The 21,316-nt window shown below is 50.3% G+C and overlaps 1 protein-coding gene across 1 annotated transcript; it reads right to left on the reverse strand.

Annotated features, from left to right (window-relative positions):
• Window positions 1-297: 297 nt before the first annotated feature.
• On the reverse strand, window positions 298-20,987 carry LOC146394434 (cytokine receptor-like factor 2). Its single transcript, XM_085008779.1, has 8 exons — window positions 20,868-20,987; window positions 15,506-15,605; window positions 13,155-13,318; window positions 11,658-11,791; window positions 9,478-9,640; window positions 8,239-8,344; window positions 5,554-5,638; window positions 298-2,419 (listed from the first exon to the last, which is right to left on the reverse strand). The coding sequence occupies exons 1-8, from the start codon at window positions 20,947-20,949 to the stop codon at window positions 2,147-2,149; spliced, it is 1,107 nt and encodes a 368-aa protein (XP_084864905.1). The 5' UTR covers window positions 20,950-20,987; the 3' UTR covers window positions 298-2,146.
• Window positions 20,988-21,316: the final 329 nt, after the last annotated feature.

Below are 21,316 nucleotides of genomic sequence, written 5' to 3' on the forward strand. Positions count from 1 at the left end.
CGTCCGTGGATTTAACCCGAATCCCCACCCTCCATATCTGATTACCTGACATCTGATTGGGCTCCTCATCCTGAAGCCTATCAGGCTTGATCATCCGGCCACACTGTCAGCAGGAACCCTCCTGGGTCAGTGTGGCCAGAACCCTCCTCACCCCTGGTTTCTTAATGTTCCATCACCCCACCCCCGACCTGTTCTCTTGAAGTCCCACGTTATACCCAGAAGGGAGCCTGGTGGTGCATGATGCCCCCTGTGCCTGCCCCAAAGTCCCAAAGCACATCTGCCACTGGTTGTTGTTTGTTTTTTGTTTTTTTTTTTTTTTCTTCTTTTTAGGGCTGCACCTGTGGCATATGGAAGGTCCCAGGCTAGGGCCCAATCGAAGCTACAGCTGCCGGCCTACCCCATGGTCACAGCAACGCCAGATCTGAGCCACTTCTGGGGCTTACACCACAGCTCATGGCAATACCGGATCCTCGACCCACTGATCGAGGCCAGGGATCAAACCTGCATCCTCGTGGATACTAGGCGGGTTCTTAACCCACTGAGCTGCCGCATGAACTTCCTGTCCTAGTGTGAATTCACAGAGACCATGGAATTCCATCCCCACTCCTCGGGGGAGCACACCTGGGGGGCATGAGAAGGGGGTGTCCACGGGATACAGCCTGGAGACAAACAGCCTCCCCCAAGGAAGCAGTTCCTTCTGTGATTCAACTACAGTCCTTGGCTTCAAGCTCTGTCCTGCTGACTGAAATCTGGCTTTACCTTGTGCCTTAAGCTGAGGGAGTTCCCTTCATGCCGGCAGCTGTAGCTCCGATTAGACCCCTACCCTGGAAACCTCCATATGCCGCGGGTATGGCCCTAAGAAATAAAAGACACACACAGAAAAAATTACAATCCCCAACACACACACACACACACACACACACACACACACACACACTCCAGGTATATCTGATCCAGCTTACTTACTGCACCCTGCAGAGAGAGACAAGATAAACCCAGCGTCAGCATGAAAAAAAAAAGATCTCAATAATCTAGAAATCTAGAAACATCCTGTACGTGAAGCCTGGGGCATCAAAGTGACACGTTCCACTATCTCCACGACCATCATCGCCGGCTCACATCTCACAGCAATTCTCATGCCAACACTTTCCTTTTCTCTCAATGTAAAAAAATAATAATGCTTCACCCTGGCCAGGGTCTGTGCAAGGTGCTTTTTTTCCATTAGCGTCTGGCTGATGGATGCGTTGTGCCCATGTCTGCTGTCCAGCAAAGTGACCCCGTCATACACACACTTGTTCCCTTTCTCATATTCTCTTCCATCATGGTCTCTCCCAGGGGACTTGATAGAGTTCCCTGTGCTGGACGACATTTTTTTTATCTTACTCTTTTACAACCCCACCTTCGGCATATGCACGTTCCCAGGCCAGGATCCGAGCTGCAGCTGCAGCCCTGGGTCCTTTTAAAGCACTGCCCTGGAGTCAGGGATTGAACCCAAACCCCTGCCACGACCAGAGCCACTGCAGTTGGATTCTTAACCCATTGCACCGCAGCGGGAACTCCCATGTAGACTGCTTTTACATTCATATCTCTCTTAGATGCAAAGCACCGTCCAGGTCCAGCATGTGAATGCAGGAATTAAAATAGAGTCTGCTTAACAAAATGCCTCAGCGGTTGCAACAGGGATTGTTTCCCCTTTGGAGCAAGAATGGGGTGGCTGGCTGGTGTGGGCCAAGCGGGATTCCTTGCCTCCTTGGGGGTGCCGCGCCTCCCCAGCTGGGTATGTGAGCTGAGAACTTAAGGATCCAGGAACCAGTTTTGAGGGATGTGGCAAATGGCCCGGACTGGCTGGGCACGCATGAAGGAGGGTGGTTCCCACGTACCCTGGCCGTCTGTCCTTACAATTTACGTGAACCCGGAAGAGGTGCCAGCTGAGAGCAACAACCAGTGTAACCAAGAGTCTGCCACCTCTAGAGAGCTGATCCTCAAGCCCTTACGTATCAGCTTCAAAGGGATGCCTCAGCTGGGCAGTTAGTGTATTGGGGGACCCAGACGCCAGCATGATGGATTCTGCTGTTGAGCCCCTGTTATCATCACTTGGGTCCCACCTCCCATAGATTCTGATGCTGGCTGCTGAGTTTGCACCCCCTCATAACATCATATATGAGTTGTCACTCATCACAAAAGTAAAACCCTGGAGAGAGGCCACCTGACGGCCCTGTGGGGGCTGGCGAGGGAGGCGGCAGGGGTCCCCGGCAACCTCTTCCTCTTCCATCTGTAGGCCCATGGGGCTATTCGGCATTGTCTTGGGCCTCTCGGCCTCGGCCAGCTGGACCACCACGGCCTCCTCCAGGATGCACGCCTGCTCCCTCTCCTCCGTCTTGTTCAGGTGGGTCACGTTCTGGGTGTCCTTGATCCACTCCTACATGGATGAGACACTGGGACTCAGACTCTGGGGAGCAAAGCCTCCGCCCCATGGCCAGTGTCCCCGCACCGAGGCTCCTGGGAAGACCCCCCCTGGACCCCAAGCCACCTCCTCCTCCCCCAGCAGAACAGAGAAGCTCTTGTGTCCAGCATCTCAGCAGGACGCCCGCAGTTTCAGACCTGCCTGGTGTCATCAGCTTCAAAGCACTGGGCCTGTGGTCACACCTCACACAAGAGGGGTGTCTGAAGGGATTTTCAGGAACCCCCAAAATGGGAAACTCAGATTCCTCCCCCCCCCACCTCACCCCAGGTATGTTCTCAGAGAGGTGTGACTTTTTAGAGGGAAGGTTTCTCTCAGTGGGAAACATGGGGCTCCTGGACACAAGCCTCTCTGGGTCTCTCTCCCATGTCTTGTTTTTAGGGAATAAGATTCAGCCTCCAGGCCCTTGCCTGAGCCCCAAAGGGCAGGTGCCCACAGATGCTCATCAGGGAAGGGAAGGGATGCAGAGACCCCGAGGGGCCATCAGGAGACCACCGTGCCACCTAGGGGCGGGTCCTTGTTCCCCCTCAAGGGATACACACAGCAATGTCTTTGAGCTCTTCTGCACAACTAAACCCCCAACAGATGGGAGTCAGAGGGGAGGACCCTAAACACCAGCTCTGAAGAAGAATGCGAGCTTGCACCCATCCTGACCCTTATCAGCAGCCCTATTTTCTATTTCCAAACTATAAAACCAGCTCCTTATCTCTCCCAAAGGCAGGCACCATCTTTAAGGCATGAGCCTGCTGTGACCCTCCTTTGCCTGGCAAGGCAATACAGCTGTTTTTTCCCAGAACTGCCTCCAAGTTTCTTTCCGCACCCATGGACAGAGGCCACATTTCGACAAGTGGGCACAGGGAGCCCCCGGGGTGGCATTTGTAACAAGTGCCGTGGGACAGCCTGATGCTGGCCGGGACCGTGTCTGGAGCAGGGGCGGGAAGGGGAGGGGGGCGGGCGGGGGAGGGGCTGCACAGGGCTCTGCTCCACACAGTGACGCCTACCTTTCCAGAAACACCCCATCCCCCGTCCCCCGCCCAGGGCCTCCTGTCTCCTGCTTTTAGTCCCAAGCTTTGAAAAACTTCAGCTTTTCCTTTCTTCAAGTCTGCTATGATTCAGTGCCCCCTTCTTTGTCAGGGCCTGGGACAGCACCCCCAAATACTCCGCTTTTGAGCTGAACGCAGTAGAAAATCAAGAGTAGCGGGTGGGCATTCCCATGGTGGTTCAGCAGGTTAAGAACCCAACATAGCATCCATGAGGATGAGGGTTCGATCCCTGGCCTTGCTCAGTGGATTAAGGATCCAGAGGTGCTGTGAGCTGGGGTGTGCAGGTTGCAGATGCAACTCGAATCTGGCATTGCTGTGGCTGTGGTTCCAACTGACCCCTAGCCTGGGAACTTCCATATGCTGCAGGTGAGGCTGTGAAAAGAAAGAAATGAAAAAAAAAATTTTTTTTAATTAAAAAAAAAAAGAGCTGACTTCTGCTTTCCCCTTATCAGCATAAAAGCCGGGCGTTAAGTGTCCCTTTCAGAAAGGAAATGCAACTCCTTTCAGCTTCAGAGCCAACCCTTATCACCTGAAAGAACTCAAGTCCTCATAGAACCCTATACACAACCCCTATTTGTGATGCATTTCCTTGTGGCTGACGCACATCTAAGCCCCCTCACAAGCCCCCAACCCTTTTTCCTCTACCTGCTCTCTTCCACAGTCTAAGACCCTTTGTTTAAAAGGCCCATCAGCCCCCAGGCCCAACCACCTCTTTCGGGGTTTCACTTCTCTTCTGTGAGCCCCTCCCCCCATGCACCCACAATAAACCTTCTCTCTTTTTAATTGCGTTTCTGCATTTCATTTGCAGGTCCCAGGGACAGCATATCAGAGGGGAGAAGAAGGTTTTACTGGTTTTGTGCCTCCTGACACCTACGTCCTCTGAACTTCCCTTTGCTCCCCTCGGAGGGTAAGGAGAGCAGGCTTCTTCCAGAATAAAGACCCAGGGCTCATCGCCTGAACTTGCGGCGTGACTCTGTTTGGACAAAGAGTCTTTGCAGGTGTGAGGAAGCGAAGGGTCTGAGAGGAGGTCCTCCCGGATGAGGGGGGCCCTCCATCCAAGGACAGTGTCCTCCTAAGAGACACAGGAGGAGACCCAGACACAGAGGAGAAGCCACGGGAAGACAGAGGCAGAGACGGGAGGGAGGCGACCACCAGCCCAGGGCCGCCTGGAGCCCCCAGACGCTGGAAGAGGCAGGAAGGACCCTCCCCTGGAGCCTCTGGAGGGAGCGCAGCCCTGGGACCCCTTGACCTCAGACGTCTGGTCTCTAGAGCTGGGGGAGGATACCTGTGGCATGTGTTGAACCCATCACATTTGGGGCAGCCCCAGGAAACGAGCATAGCTCTGGCCCACTGTCCTGTAAAATCCACACCTGACCACCTCCTGGGGACGGGGCTGGCCCCTGCCCTTGTGGTCTCCCAGCTCCTGCTCAGCCGTCCAGAAGCATTTATCCCAGGAGTGAAATAACCACCACAACATCGGAAAGCGGAAGTGGAGGGTTTGTTGCCGGCTCCTGAGGGAACCGATGAAGAACTCAACTTCCTGATGAGATTAGGCTGGAAAATCCCGAGGCAGGCACTGACCTCTGGGACGGATGGAAAGACAAGCCACCCTCTGAGCCCCTGCATCTGCTCCTTCTCACCCAAAGAGAAAACAAGTCCACTCCCAAGAGGCTCATGGGCAATTAAAGAGGCAGCTCTTTACACGTCGGTCTTTTTTTGGCGAGGGCGGAAGACACCTGCGGCATATTGAAGTTCCTGGGCTAGGGGTCCAATTGGAGCTGCAGCTGCAGGTCTCCACCACAGAGGCAACAATTCCAGATTCAAGCCATGTCTGTGACCTATGCTGCAGCTCACAGCAACGCTAGATCCGCAACGGACTGAGCGAGGCCAGGGACCGAACCCGCATCCTCGAGAACATTGTGCTGCATTCTTAACCCACTGAGCCACAAGGGAACTCCCAGAGCAGGCATCGTTGATGACACTCTGGCGTGAAACTAGTTGGACCAAGCAAGCCTGTTGAGCAATCACCTGCCTGCAGTGGGGCCTTACCTGGAAGTTTCCTTGGTGAGACTCAAAGAGCCCCGAGAAGGTGGATTTGGGGTCTGGAACACTGGGCATAAGGACCTTCTTAATCCTGAAATGGACACAGAGAGTCTGATCAGACAGGCTGGGGCCCCCGAGCAGAGTTGGGGACGCCCACGGGGCTGGACCCCACAAGGGGCCTGGGAAGGCGGCAGACTTTGACCTGGGGGAGTCAGCATCTTGGCAGAACTGTGTCCCCAGGTTCAAAACGTGTGCCCCAGTGCTACCTCCACAGGCACCCTGCTCCCCGAAGCCACCCCGGGGGGGACGCTGCCACCAGGAAGGGGAGCCGAGGGGCAGGGGGCCCGTTCCTGCACCTTCGCCATGTCTCGTGACAGTGAAATCGCTATTTCTATCTGTGTTAGGGAGTAAACTGTCTCCTCTCCAAATTCATCAGTTGAGCCCCTCACCGCCCCCCCCACCACCTGACCGTCTCGGGAGGTTGAGCCTTTCAGGAGGTAAATGAAGGTGCAATGAAGTCACGGGGGGAGGTGGGGGGCGCGGGTGACAGCCGTCAGGAAAGCCACCCCCATCATATGTCCCTTGGGAATGCTGATTCCTTGGAACTGAGGTCACAAGAGAAACAGCAGACATGACAGAAGTTCTTTGCCCGCCCCCCTTCATCTGCCTACACGCAGAGCCTCAGTTTGCCTCTTTACATTAAAAAAAAACTTCCACCTGTAAACTTGCCCCCCCACCCCCACCAGGAAATGGACGGTGGGTCACAGCACGGAGATGGCATTGATGTAATTCCTCCCTGGAAACGTTGTCTGCCTGCAGTTCCCCTACTCGCCTATTAGTCGCTTTTCTGCAACTCGCTCCTCCTAGAGGTCCAAACTCCCTTTTCCTTCATCCAGTGACTGCTCCACAAATGAGGGCCCTTCGTTAAAATGGGCCAGGCGCCCCCAGGATTAACCGCGTGGGTGGGTGTTTGTATCCTTTCTGTGAATCCCTCATGCATGTAAAAATATGAAATCAGTAAAGAGACACTTGCCTCTTCTGTTACTCTCTCGTGGCTCAGTTTAATTCACAGGCCCCCGGATGCTGAACCTAAGAGGTTCTCATCGAATAGAATGCTAATCTTATGTGACTAGGGGTCCTTACAAGAAGAGGAGATCAGGACACAGACACACTGGATGATGACCCTGTGAGGACACGGGGAGGAGACGGCCGTCGACACACCCCAGAAAGAGGCCCTGGGGAGTGCTGGGGGGACCAGCCCTGCCCACCCCTGGGTCTCAGACTCCAGCCTCCATGACCAGGAAAAATAAATGTCTCTTATTTTAACCGCCCAGACTCTGGTTCTTTGTTAGAACACCCCCAGGACAATAAACAATTGATTTCACCCCTCATTGCAAACAGGGGCTTCTTTGAAAACAGGACAAGTGTTGGTTTTTTTCCAAGAACTGCACCCCTGTTTCCCTCAGGGGTGATTTCAGTTTTGTGTGAAAAGCGCCAGATATATCCCTTATCAGCACCCTTATCTGATGGCTTCATCTACTCCCTGGCAGAGACCCATCTTGGTGGCATCCGTTTGAGCTGGTCAAAGAGAGATTAGACTGAAGAAATAATGGGTGATTTGCAAGAATTATGGGCAAACACCCCTATCCTGTTTCCAGCTATGATGGAATGTCCTTGAATTGGTCTGACTCAGCCTAGCTCGCCCAGCACACGTGGCTCAGAAGGGCGGTCCACCTTTCTCCATGCCTCACTCCAGCTGTTGCTATGGAAACTTCATCGTAAGAAACAAAGATGGCACCCACAGCCTTGGGCATCGGTTCCTTCAAATCTCGTCAACAGGCACACACCAGGGTGCAAGGAAGTTTAAATAAAGATGGAAATAGCAGCGGTTGCATCACGGTCTGGACGGCGAGTGCAGAGAAGTCTTTTAACATCATATTATTGAAAAGCTCTCTACACGCTCAAAGAATGTTGTTTTGATATATCTGTAACTGGATTTATAAACCAGACAAGCTTTTCTCATCCAACTCTTCTCACATCCCTTGCCACATTGTCTACTTTAACACATCTCAATAGAAATTAAAAGTTGTTGTCAGTATCTGTCATTCTAATGTGATAGGAGAAGTCAGCTTGATGGGGTGTGTATGTTTGAAGCAAGGTAAGACTCTCAGGAGTTCCTGTCACAGCTCAGAGGCAATGAACCCAACTAACATCCATGAGGATGAGGGCACAAGCCCCGGCCTCGCTCAGTGGGTTAAGGATCCGGCGTTGCCGTGAGCTTCACAGACGAGGCTTGGATCTGGTGTTGCTATGGCTGTCATGCAGACTGGCAGCTGTAGCTCCAATGTGACCCCTAGCCTGGGAACTTCCATATGCCGCAGGTGCAGCCCTCAAAAGACAAAAATAAAATAAAATTTAAAAAGGCAAGGCTCTCATAAGAATGAACGTTCATATATTCCACTGTCTCCACAAGAATTTTTCTCAATGAATTCTGCAGACACCTCTGCACATTGGGTGTTATTTTTCTTTCACTTTTCTTATCATATACCATAGGCAAAGTGTGTGTTCCACGGAAAGTGATACTCAGCTAAATTAAACCACATCAGACACTTCTTCCCCCCGACTCCCAATCCATGGACATGTTGGGAATGAAGCCCACGTGCCTGAGGGTTTCGGCGGGGTGACCCTTACCTCTGTAGTTTCCATAAAGACAGAAAGAGAAGGGACACTGTCAGGAAGACGATCATACCAGTAATTAAAAGAAAATTTGGGGACAGCCTCTTGTCCTGGCACGAATCTAAAGGGAAACAGAGCAAGTGCTCTAAGTTTTCAGCATGATATCAGATCATGCTCCAACCGCCCCCCACCCACCCGCCTTTTTTCCCCTTATAAATGTCAGGGTCAGGAAATCCTGATTTGGGTGCAAAATATCCCAGAAAGAGAGATGGTGACACCAGACAGATACACATCAGGCTCGAGGGAGTACAGGCTCAACCCACTGCCCTAGGGTGTGTGCACTGCCCAGGCTGTTGGAGACCTGGGCTGCATTTGGCTCTCTATCCATCTGTCTTGTCTTCAGTCTATCTAGGTATCTATCACCTATCTATCTATCCTATCCTTTAGCTGTCATCTCAAGCTATCTGTCATCTGCCATCTGTCTATCTATCTTCTATGTATCTATCACCCATCACGCATCTATGTCTATCCATCTCTCTGTCATTTATCTATTTACTTATCTACATCTGTCATCTATCCACCATTATCTATCATCCATCCATCTATCATCTGTTTATCTACAGATCTATCATCTTCCATCTATTTATCTATAGATCTATCTATACATCTATCATCTATCATGTTTATCTATAGTCTATCATCTATCAGCTATTTATCTATAGATCTATCATCTATCACCTAGTTATCTATAGATCTATCTTTCCCTCTACTATCTAGTTATGTATAGATCTATCATCTGTCATCGAGTTATCTGTAGACCTATCATCTTGTTATCCATAGATTTATCGATCCATCCATCTAGATATCTATAGATCTATCATCTATCATCTAGTTATCTATAGATTTATCTATCCATCCATCATCGAGTTATATCTATAGATCTATCCGTCCATCACCGAGTTATCTATAGAGACATCTATCCACCCATCATCGAGTTATCTATAGAGACATCTATCATCGATTCCTATATCCACAGAACAACATTCATAAATGATACTATCCTTGCTGTGTTCCTAAAAATGAAAAACCAAGAGTGGCCCAAACACAAAGGAAACAAGAAGAGGCATTGCTTCCACACTGACCTCTGGAGAAGGACTTGGGGTCACCAGAGTTGTCTGATGCCCCATTCCAACCCCACCCCCAAGGTAGGGCGCTGGCCTGGGCTGTGCAGTGAAGCCGTGAAACAAGCATTACCTCTGAGCTTCCCCTGCTGCTGATGCATCACCTGCGACCAGTCGCTTGGGTATGTGTCAGGGCCGTAGCTGGACTCCAGTGTTTTCACTCTGGCCCGGAAGAAATAGCACTTCTCAGCATCCAGATCGCTGAGGGTGACATTGCAGGTTTTTGCCTCGTTGGACTGGAGGAAAAACAGAAAGAACAATCCATGACCGACCCAAACTTTTTTTTTGCTTTTTGGGGTTGTACCCAAGGCATAGGGAGGTTCCCAGGCTAGGGGTTGAATCAGAGCTACAGCTGCTGGCCTACACCACAGCTACAGTAATGCCAGATCCAAGCTGCACCTGTGGACTTCACTACAACTCATGGCAACGTCGGATCCTTAACCCACTGAGAGAGGCCAGGGATTGAACCCGCATTCTCATGGATACCAGCCGGGTTAGTTTCCGCTACGCCACGACAGAAACTCCCGACCCAGATTTTTTAATCTTCCACCCAGGGCTGTCACAAGACTCCTGGCCATGTTTCCCACTCTCACTTCCTCTCTCTGCCCAGGTCCTTATTCTCAAAACAACAGCAAAAACACACGTGGCAACACTTCAACTCTCTTCTACAAAAAGAAAAGAAAATCTTTATATCAGATACAATGACAAATGCTTTTGAAGCGTGATTATGATCTTCCTTAAAACAAATTTTAAAAAGTCAGGCGTTCCTGTTGTGGCTCAGTGGAAACGAATCTGACTAGCATCCATAAGGATGCAGGTTTGATCCCTGGCCTCACTCAGTGGGTTAAGGATCTGGCATTGCCGTGAGCTGTGGTGTAGGGCGCAAATGCGGCTTAGACCTGGCATTACTGTGGCTGTGGTGTAAACCAGCAGCTACAGCTCCCCTTCGACCCCTAGTCTGGGAACCTCCATATGCCAAGGGTGTGGCCTTAAAAAGACAAAAAAAAAAAGAGTCATACTTTTTAAAGTTGAAGTATAGTTGCCGAACATTATTATATAAGCACAGGTGTGCAATATAGAGATTCCCATTTTTGAAAGCTGATCCTTCATTTATAGTTATTGCAAAATCCTTGAGTGATGATTTTTAATGAGCACAAAAGTAATACATGCTTGCATTTACACCTTTAGAAAACTCACATACGCACACACACAAAGAAAAATAAGGTGCTCAAAACCCTGTTTATTGTAGGTCCAAGATACAATTGCTGTCAATGAATTGATATCATTTCTCTCCTTCAGGGAGCATTCATGGACCACAATGTTTAATGTGTGCATTCCTTCTTGTCCTTAAGTATTCTTTAAAACCCCTTTTCATGGCTCTGAAGTATTTTGTTATGAACGTACCATAATTTATGTGACTCTTTCCCTGCTCTGTGGTATATATGTGGTCCCCAAGGCCATGTACCTATTTCAGAGAATGGTTCAATAGACGTCTTTGGGCATACAACCTCATCCACATTTTTAATTATCTCCTTTCTCTTTTTTTTGTTTTTTTGTTTTTTTGTTTTTTGTTTTTTGTTTTGTGGCTGTGCCCTTAGCATACAGAAATTCTAGGGCTAGAGATCAAACCCTTCACACAGCATCCACCTGAGTGGCTGCAGCAACAATACCAGATCCTTAACCCACTGAGCCACCAGGGAACTCCTGAATCATTTCCTGAGGATTGACATCTACAAAGGGAGACGATGGGTCAGAACCAGGAGCATGAATATAGTCCCAAAATTTCCTGATGCTCAGCGTCATGAAGCAAGTATCCTATTTTATGACTGGCTATTGAGGCAAACTCCAGGAAATTCTTTTTCTTTTTTTTCACCACACTCATTGCATATGGACGTTCCCAGGCCAGGCATCACATCTGAGCCACAGCTGCAACCTGCACCCCAGCAGTGACCACACCAGATCCTTAATGAGCTGCACTGCAGCAGGAACCCCAGGATCTTTCTCTGTTCACTTGTATTTCTCTGAGAAGCAGCAATTCTGTGCTCCCGGGTCCAGCCCCAGGTCCATTCCCCCCCCCCCTTTTTTCAAGGTTTCCCTCCTGGTTCTCTGACAGATAACTGCCTTTACCCTCAGACGATCGAGTCCTTAAGATAAACCTTAGCAGCTCCATCTCCATGTGTGTCCTTCTGTCTCCACCGTTTGCCCCTGAGAGGTACTCACTCTGCCTGGCCTGCGACGACATCCCGGCCTCACCTGCCACTCGGCGTCAAAGGTGGTCTTGTGCTGGATTTCATAGAGGAGACCTCTGTACCGCAGGTCAGAGCACGTCACCGTCACGGCTCCCTGACGCCACTGGAAGGTCAGCCCCCGCGGGGACCTGGGTTTCACTGAGGAGAAACAGCACAATGACCAGCACCCCAACGAAGATAAACAGTCCATGTCTCCAAATTCACAACCCCTCCTGGAATGCCTTCTGAGATCTGGGGGGGCTCTGGGCTTTGTGACACTTCACAATACAAGTTTGAACCAAGGACCTCCTGGAAGAAGATCCTTGAAACAGCTGGAGAAATTTTCTTTCTTTAGTCTCTCTTTTTTTTTCTTTTCCTTTTTGGCTTTTTAGGGTTGTACCCACAAGTGAATGGAAGGTCCCAGGCCAGAGGTCAAATCAGAGCTGCAGCTGCTGGTCTACACACCACCTCTTGGCAACGAGGGATCCTTAACCCACTGAGCAGGACCAGGGATTGAACCATGGACATCCTGTCAGGTTCTTAACCTGCAAAGCCACAGCGGGAACTCCAGGAAACGTCTCTGTATCTGCTGTGGGAAGAAGTGGGTCCCCACCAGGAAAAGACATGTTGACATGCTGGCCCCGTGAACCTCAGAATATTGGGAATGAGGGTCCTTACTGACGGAATTCAGGTAAGAGGGGGTTTGCGGGAGGAGTGCGAGCTCGGATGCACTATGATGGGTGTCCCCGTACGTCGAGAGGCACAGGGACACATAGAGAAAAAGGCCACATGACGATGGAGGCAGACGTGGACGTCATGCGTGGACAAGCCCAGAAGGGCCAGCAGCCCCTGGGAACTGAGAGGAAGACGGACTTGCAAGGAATCCTCCCTCAGAACCTCAAAAAGGACCCAAGCCTGCCAACCCCTTCACTGTGGTCTTCTGCCTCCAGAACTGGGAGACCCTGAATGCTGTTGTTAGGCTACCCCGTTCCCCGTCGTTTTTAGAGTTCCCGTTGCGGCTCAGAGATTTAAGAAGCCATCGTAGCATCTGTGAGGATACCAGTTCTATCCCTGGCCTCACTAGGTGGGTGAAGGATCTGCGTGGCTGTGGCATAGGCTGGCAGCTGCAGCTCTGATTCCACCCTTAGCCTCGGAACTCCCATATGCCTCAGGTGCAGCCCTAAAAAAATAAAATAAAAAATAAAATAAAATAAAATAAATCTTTTTTTTTTTTTTTTTTTTTTTTTATGGCAGCCCAAGGAAACCTATACTAGCTCTATGGCTGATTTTTTTTTTTTTTTTTTTTTTTTTTTTTGAGTAATGGGTCCATAGTTCCGACTGGGTGCTGAGAGGGCCCTGGGATATCCCGTCCTTCCAAAAAAAAAAAAAAAAAAAAGAGAGAGAAAAGGAAGGACCACCATCTTCCAGAAACCTAGCAAGGCAGGAGTGTTTGGAGAAAGGGTTTTGCTACAGTTGTATCACGTTTCCTGATTCAAGACCGCCCGCCCCCTCAAGCACCTACGGTAACTGCTGATCCACTGTGTCTTGTCGAGAAGAGAGTCTGTTCCGTGCCTGATGGAAAAATAGAGAAGTTCATCTTTTTCTACGGCCAGGATGCACCCGGTGGTGGAGCCTTGTCGAAGGGTGTAGTTGGAACACTCTCTGTAGTCCTCGTTGTCTCGTAATCTGTGGTTTAAAAAGAGAACGATTCAGCCATCCCTAAAAATGACAGCTTCAGGGCCATTCCTTTGATCCAGGTCGGTGCCGCAGACTCAGACTCCCTGCGATGATCCCATGACAACTCCAGCAAGACGGGTCGAAACCAAAAAGTGCCTCCGTTCCTCAAATGTCTACACCCCTTGAATGGATCCTATAGGGGGCTGAGGTGTGGTCATTCGAAGGGCGTGTCTACATCCTAAACCAGAATCTGGGAAGAGAAGCATATTGGGAAATTCGATTTTTACAGATGTAATTAAGAGAACGATCTTGACATAACACCATCCTGGAGAGGGTGGATTCTTCATTCAGCAGAGGTGGTTTTCCAAGAGGCACAGGAGGAGACACAGAAGAGAAGCCACGGGAAGGGTCTGAGAGGAGGTCCTCCTGGATGAGGGGGGCCCTCCCTCCAAGGACAGTGTCCTTCTAAGAGACAGAAGAGGAGACCCAGACACAGAGGAGAAGCCACAGGAAGATGGAGACAGAGACGGGAGGGAGGCGGCCACCAGCTCAGGGCCACCTGGAGCCCCCCTAAAGCTGGAAGAGGCAGGAAGGACCCAGCCCTGGAGCCTCTGGAGGGATCACAGCCCTGCCCACAGCTTGACCTCAGATGTCTGGTCCCCATGAGTGAGGTAGGATGAATTTTCCTTGTTCTAAGCTGCCCAGGTTGGGGTACTTTGCTGTGGCTGCCCCAGGAAGTGAATTGATCTGCAGAGTAACCAAGCCTCTAATTTGAGGGGGCACTTTTAATACAGACGTGCCAAGGCTGGTGTTCTGCGTGGTGTTGAAAAGAAGCCGAGCACCCAGCCTGACACCACCTTTTGCTCCATCCTTGCAGACCTGAGATCCAAGAGGTGATGGGGTGAAGAACCCCCTCTTCATGGCTGAAGAAACGGGTGCTCAGAAATATCTTCTCTGTGACACCACCTGTTTCACATCTAGCCCCGTTCTTCTTCCTGTGCGTGTTACTTTCCAAATAATTTCACCTTAAAATTTCCCTTGTCTGGACACGTTCCCGTTTATCTCGACACTTTCCCGTTTATCTCATGTGCTATCAAAACGTAAAGACTCAGCCAAAGATCAAACACCTCTTCTGCAGAATTGAAACACCCTCCCTCCCTCGTTTACACTCATGTCATTGAGTGTATCTGGCAAAGCAGATTAGCCCATACAAAGGGCCCACGTTTGGAAAAGGGGTCCCGTAACTTGGTGTGAAAAGTCTCAGAATATTTAGCTCAGCTGGGGCTTCGTACCAGTTGTATTTCAGGGCAACAAAGCTCCAGTAAAAGATCGCTGCTGAGACATTGCAGATGGCCCTGGGGGAACAAAGTGGATGTCCTCTAAGAATTCTGGACATCGCTCCAGACACACCTTTCATGCAAAATGATCCAGGCAGCACTATTCACAGTAGCCAAGACATGGAAACAACCTCAATGTCCATCGACAGAGGAGTAGATTAAGAGTATGTGGTCTGTATACACCATGGAATACTACTCAGCCATAAAAAAGAACAAAATAATCCCATTTGGAGCAACATGGATGCAACTAGAGACTCTCCTACTGAGTGAGGTAAGTCAGACAAAGACAAATACCCTATGATATCACTTCTATTTGGCATAGATGAACTGACCTACAGAACAGAAACAGACTCACAGACACAGAGAACAGACTTGTGGTAGCTGGGGGGTGGGTGGGGAGCAGGAAGAACAGGGAGTTTGGGGTTAGTAAACGAAACTAACTGATCCCTGGGCTGGATCAGCAATGAGGTCCTGCTGTCCAGCCCAGGGAACTCTATCCAGTCTCCTGGGACAGACAATGATGGAAGATCATATGAGAAAAGGCACATATATCTATGTAGAACTGGGTCACTTTGCTGTAGTGCATAAATTGACACAACACTGTAAGCCAAGTATAGTAAAAAAGATTTCTTTGAAAAGAATCTAGGTGGTTTCACACAAGAGCCAGTCATTCCTCTGCTGGCTGGTTCGGGGGCTGTGGCTGTGGCTGTGGTTGTGGTGAAGCCTGGACACACACGTATGCACAGTTTCGCATTCTGATTTTTCACACCTTCACTTCCTGGCCCTCCCTGTTGCTGACACCGTCAAAGAGGAACTATTTTAACAAAAGTCACAGCTTTCCCTTCCCATGGGCGCTTACTTGTAGAAGAACGTCCAGTTGGCTCCTGAGTATTCCGTCGCGTTCCATGTCACCTGCACGGTTTCGAAATTAAAGTTGATGATCTGAAGCGGCAATGCCCCTGGGTAAAAAGAGGCCAAGAGAGTAGACTTTGAAGCAATGCCGGAAAGAGTTGGAAATTTGTAAAAGGCTGTCAGGATTCACGTTTTAAGAGTGATATAGTGCTTTTTGAGAAATTCTGATGATATATTTTCTTTAACCCAATAGATCCAGAAGGTTGCCATTTCAGCATGCAGTCTCTCTACCTGTCTATCATGATCAGTGAAATATGTTATATTCTTATTGTGAACCCAGTCTAGCGTGCGTTTCATTCTGTTCATCCATCCATCTATCCACCCATCCATCCATCATCCACCAGTCGTATTTCCATTGCATGGATGGACCACAGTCTGTTCATCCATCCATCCATCCATCCATCCATCCATCCACCCATCCATCCATCATCCACCAGTCATATTTGCATTGCATGGATGGACCACAGTCTGTTCATCCATCCATCCATCCATCCATCCACCCATCATCCACCAGTCATATTTCCATTGCATGGATCGACCACAGTCTGTTTACCCACAGAGATGACCTTTAGAATTTTGCTCATTTATTCTCAGACCAGGTTGTCTGTAGGATCAGAAATCACATGTATACCTTCACGCACAGGTTTCCAAGTCTAGAGCCTGAACAGTTACGTCAAGAGATATCACAAGGGCTTTCCTGGTGCCACAGCAGGTTGAGGATCTGGCATTGTCACTGCTGTGGTTCAGGTCACTGCTGTGGTGCAGGTTCAACCCCTGGCCCTGGAAACTTTTTATTTTATTTTATTTTATTTTATTTTATTTTGGCATGTGGATGTCCCCAGTGACCAGAGCTGCTGCAGTTGAATTCTTTTTTTTTTTTTTTTTTTTGTCTTTTTGCTATTTCTTTGGGCTGCTCCCGCGGCATATAGAGGTTCCCAGGCTAGGGGTCCAACCAGAGCTGTAGCCACCGGCCTCCGCCAGAGCCACAGCAACGCGGGATCCGAGCCGAGTCTGCAACCTACACCACAGCTCACGGCAACGCCGGATGGTTAACCCACTGAGCAAGGGCAGGGACCAAACCCACAACCTCATGGTTCCTAGTCAGATTCGTTAACCACTGCGCCACGACGGGAAATCCTGAATTCTTAACCTACTGTGCCACAGAGAGAACTCCAACTATTCTTCGATTTCATTTTTTTATTTTTTATCCTTTTAGGGCTGCAGGTGCAGCAGCTTATGGAAGTTCCTGGGCTAGGGGTCGAATCGGAGCTGCAGCTGCTGGTCTACACCACCACCACAGCAATGCCAAATCCAAGCCACATCTATGACCTACTCTGCAGCTTGTGGCAATGCCAGATCCTTAACCCACTGAACGAGGCCAGTGATTGAACCTGAATCATCACGGATACCAGTCGAGTTTTAAGCCAGTGATTAAGATCCTGCTGTGACTTAATCCACTGAGTCACAACAGGAATTCTTTAACATCTTCTAATTAAAAAAAAAAAAATCCTGGAGTTCCTGTCGTGGCTCAGTGGTTAACGAATCTGACTAGGAACCATGAGGTTGTGGGTTCAATCTCTGGCCTTTCTCAGTGGGTTAAGGATCCAGCGTTGCTGTGGCTGTGGTGCAGGCCGGCGGCTGCAGTTTCGATGGAACCCCTATCCTGGGAACCTCCATATGCCGTGAGAGCAGCCCAAGAAACGGCAAAAAGAGAAAAAAAAAATCCTTCTTTAGAAGGGTTTATCCATCATTGCGTCAGAGACACAGGCCCAGCAAGGATCCCACGGGGAGCTGCCTCACCATCAGCTTCTCTGTTTCCGGGGTCCAGATGGGTGCGAAACCCCTGGTACTTTTGTAAACCGCCTTTGGTTCTGTAAAGTCCTTTCAAAAGAATTTTCCCCAGAAAACCACAAAGGCTGCGGGCAACCTGGAGCTGAACAGTTGCACATACAGTGGGCATCCCCTGTGCAGAGGCATCCCTTAAGAGACCAAAGTTTCCCTTCATAATTCAGAACCCGCTGCCCAACTTTAAAAACTTTGCACCACGGGCCTTCGCTCTGTGTGAACGGAGGGACTTTACACCAAGAAACTGTTGGGTATTTCCAGGGGGTAGGAAGTGAGGTCGGGTCAAGACACGGGATGATGGGGAAAACCATGGATGCGAAAGTTAGACAATTTCATGTCAAGTCCGGGACCGCTTCCCTCTGCAGAGGATAAGGTCCCGAAGCAGCCTTGGCCGTGACAGAGACAACAGGGCTTCAATCAGAGAGGAACATCTTTGAGTCCCATCGTCTGTCCTCAATGCAAGCGCTGAGGGCTCGGGATCCAGTGATGTAAGAGCGACCACTGGGGCAGGTCCCTGATAAAATGAGACATGAGGACTTGGGTGGAGGGGTGAGGGTGCAGAAGAGGGGCTCCACCCACCTGCTGCCTCTGAGGTCTCGATGTGGTCCCTGCCCGGTGTCCCAGTCCTGGGGGCTCTGGGCTGGACAGACAATGACCCAGAACGCGCAGTCCCTGACCCTACCCACTGCAAAATCCCGTTCCCCTGGCTGAGTGAGAACAGGTGCCAGGGCTGTTCCTCCCTCCATCCATCTCTCTCTTTTCCCTTCCTTCCTTCCTTTCTTTCCTTTCTTTTCTTTTCTTTCTTTTTTCCTTCCTTCCTTCCTTCCCACTGGCCTTGCTCACTGGTTTAAGGATCCGGCATTGCCACAGCAGAGGACTAGGTTGCAGACGCAGCTCAGATCAGGCGTTGCTGCGGCTGTGGTGTAGGCTAGCAGCTGTAGCTCCAATGTGACCCTTAGCCCAGAAATGTGCACATGCTGCAGGTGTGACCATAAAAAGAAAACAAGCTTTTTTCCTTTTCTTTCTTGGATCAACGGATTCATTTTCCACTAACAGAGTCTTTCCCCTTTAGAACAATTTTTAGAGCCACCAGGCACTCTCAGGTCACTTTCTCCTACTGTCCCCTCCCAAGGGGGACCTGAATCCCTGCTGCATTTGGCATAAACATCTGGGCTCAGCTGCAAACATCTCAGAGTTATCATGGGTGTCAGGAAATGCATGGTGTTTCTTCAACTTTGTTCAAGTTCAAGCTCTCCCTTCCCTTCCCCTCTGTCTGTCCCCAGCCCCAACTGTCCTGGTTTCCCTGATGGTGCCCCAACCCTGCTCCATATGCGCCTGTCACCCCAGTCTCTGTGTCTCCCCCCACAAACACCGTAAACACCATTCCAGCCCCCACGGTCATGGGCCAATGATACCGTCTACAGACGGACTGAAGGTTGAGGGGGGTCTCATTTGTGTGGCTGGTGTGGCTGGCAGGCAGGCTTCCCCATCACTCCTGAGCCTTTCATGAGCCTCTGTCTGCTTGCTCACACACACACTCTCTCTCTTTCCTCACCCTGCCCTGTTCTTTCTACGCCAACTGGTGCATAGATGGACGCAACACCGGATCCAAGTGGTGTCTGCGATCTAACCACGGCTCACAGCAACGCTGGATCCTTAACCCACTGAACGGGGCCGGGGAATGAACCTGCGTCCTCATGGATATAAGTCAGGTTCATAACCTGCTGAGCCACAATGGGAACTCCCCATGGGCACATTTTTGTGTTGTGCATCAGCGTTATGCCCCATTGGAAACACAATGACCTCGGATGGAAATACAATCTGATAGCCCGATGGAGTCATTAAGTCAATTTATTGGCTGGAAATGGATGAACTGGGTAGCAACGACCCAGTGTCAGCAGAAAGAAGCAGGTTCCAAGGAACCACCTGGAATCCATGGCCACCGGGAGCTCCAAGCACAGTCAATTCCCCCGTCCCTTGGCCTCTGTCACTGGCAGACGCAGGGCCGGATTTGGCCAAGAGAAAACAGACCAACGGGCATTGCAAAAGCTTGGGAAATGTGCGGGGGGCCAGCCTGGGAGCCACACCACATTCAGGCTCCCCTACCCTCCTCTCTGTGTCCCCTAGAAATCCAGTTTGCAACCCTGAGGCTGCAGCAAAGGGCACCCTGGGGACGCTTCCCAACCAGGCAGGCAAGCAGCCAGCTCAGACACTGGAAGTCGAACATGGATGAGTCGTGGGGACAGTTCAGAAGCTAAATGTCATGAACGTGCCATCACCAACTTCCATCTGGGCCACCGTCAAGCTAGAAAGACAAATCACAGCTGTCTGGTGCAAGACAGCAACGCCGGCCCCACAACCCACCAGCCTCACCAGCTCCACCAGCCCCACCAGCCCCACCAGCTCCACCAGACCCACCAGCCCCACCAACTCCACCAGCCCCACCAGCCCCACCAGCCCCACCATCTCCACCAGACCCACCAGCCCCACCAACCCCACCAGCCCTACCAGCCCCACCAGCCTCACCAGCTCCAGCAGCCCCACCAGTTCCCAACAGCTCCACCAACCCTGCTGGGACCTACTCCTTCCTACTTGCCTCCTCCTGTTGCTGCCTTTTGACAAAACTTGGCAACAATTTTCTGGAAAAGCCCCAGGAAGTTGGCTCTGAGGACAGAGAGCAAGGTAATTTTGATAGTCATCTTCGGAAGGCACGGCCAGCTGTGGGGGTTCAAGGATGACCCCTCAGACAGATGAACAGTCAGGGTAACCCTCATCTTTCTTGGGGCGCCATGGGGACACGATGTCACCCCAGGAAGGTCGCTATTAATTTAAACAAACGCCTCCACTTCTTTGGAGGCCAACAGAACAGTGAAGCAGCCCAGTTTCTCAATTTTCCAATCGAACCTAATCCTGAACTCAATCCAGAATGACTTCTCGCAGCAACATGGGTGCAACTACAGGTCGTCTTACAAAGGGAAGTAAGCCAGACAAAGACGAACACCCGATGGCATCACTTCTACGTGGAGTCTAAAACGTGGCGCGAATGAACTTATCTCCAGAACAGGAACAGACATACAGACGTGGAGACCAGACTTGTGGTTGCCCAGGGGCGGTGGGAGGGAGTGGGATGGATGGGGTGTGTGGGGTTGGTAGCTGCAAACTATGACATGGAGCATGGAGAAGCACATATGAGAAAGGGAATGTGTATCTATGTTATGAATGGGTCGCTGGGCTATACACAGATATTGGAGCAATATTGCAAATCAACTGCAATTAAAAAAAAAAAAGAATGAGTCCTTTGCAACAGGCAAACAGGTTTGTAGAGACTTAGACACCTGTGCACGCTCTGGTCACTTTCACAAAGAAAAGAGTGCAGTGGTAAACGCCACCAACAAAGAAACAGAGATGTGAAAAGAAAGGGCATTTCACACAGACACATGGCCGCATCTGCACGCATGACTTACCCGGCCCCGTTTCTCCCGAGGCGCTCAGATGTCCCAGCAGGAGGACCGCTGCCGTCACCCAGGGCAGAAAGACACACCTCATGCTCGCAGAGGGGAGGGAGAAGGTTGGAAGGGACTTCGAAGCATGACTGATGTACACAGGTCACCCTGCTTTTAAAAGGCAGAAAGGAAACTCGGGAAATGACTACAGGAAACAGTCATGCTTTATGTTAAACGATGACTCCGGTCAAAAAAAAACGAAAAAGTGTGGGATCATTTTTTTTCAGCCCCGCCATTGGCTTTTGCAGCCCCACCAGACACACCTCACTGGAAACTTTATCAGATACGGCACTTCCACACCCAGGGTTCTCCCCCCCGTGGTGGGTGGCGAGCCTCTTGTATTTGGAGAGCGCGTTATAAGTGGGCTCCTGCCGCCCTCGTCTCACTGTGGTTTCCTGAACCGCGGACGT

The sequence above is a fragment of the Sus scrofa genome, chromosome X (assembly GCF_054392235.1).
Source record: "Sus scrofa isolate SSC_HxYL_T2T_F1_AM1 chromosome X, Sscrofa_HxYL_maternal_Yorkshire_Landrace_v2.0, whole genome shotgun sequence".
Classification (NCBI taxonomy): Eukaryota; Metazoa; Chordata; class Mammalia; order Artiodactyla; family Suidae; genus Sus; species Sus scrofa.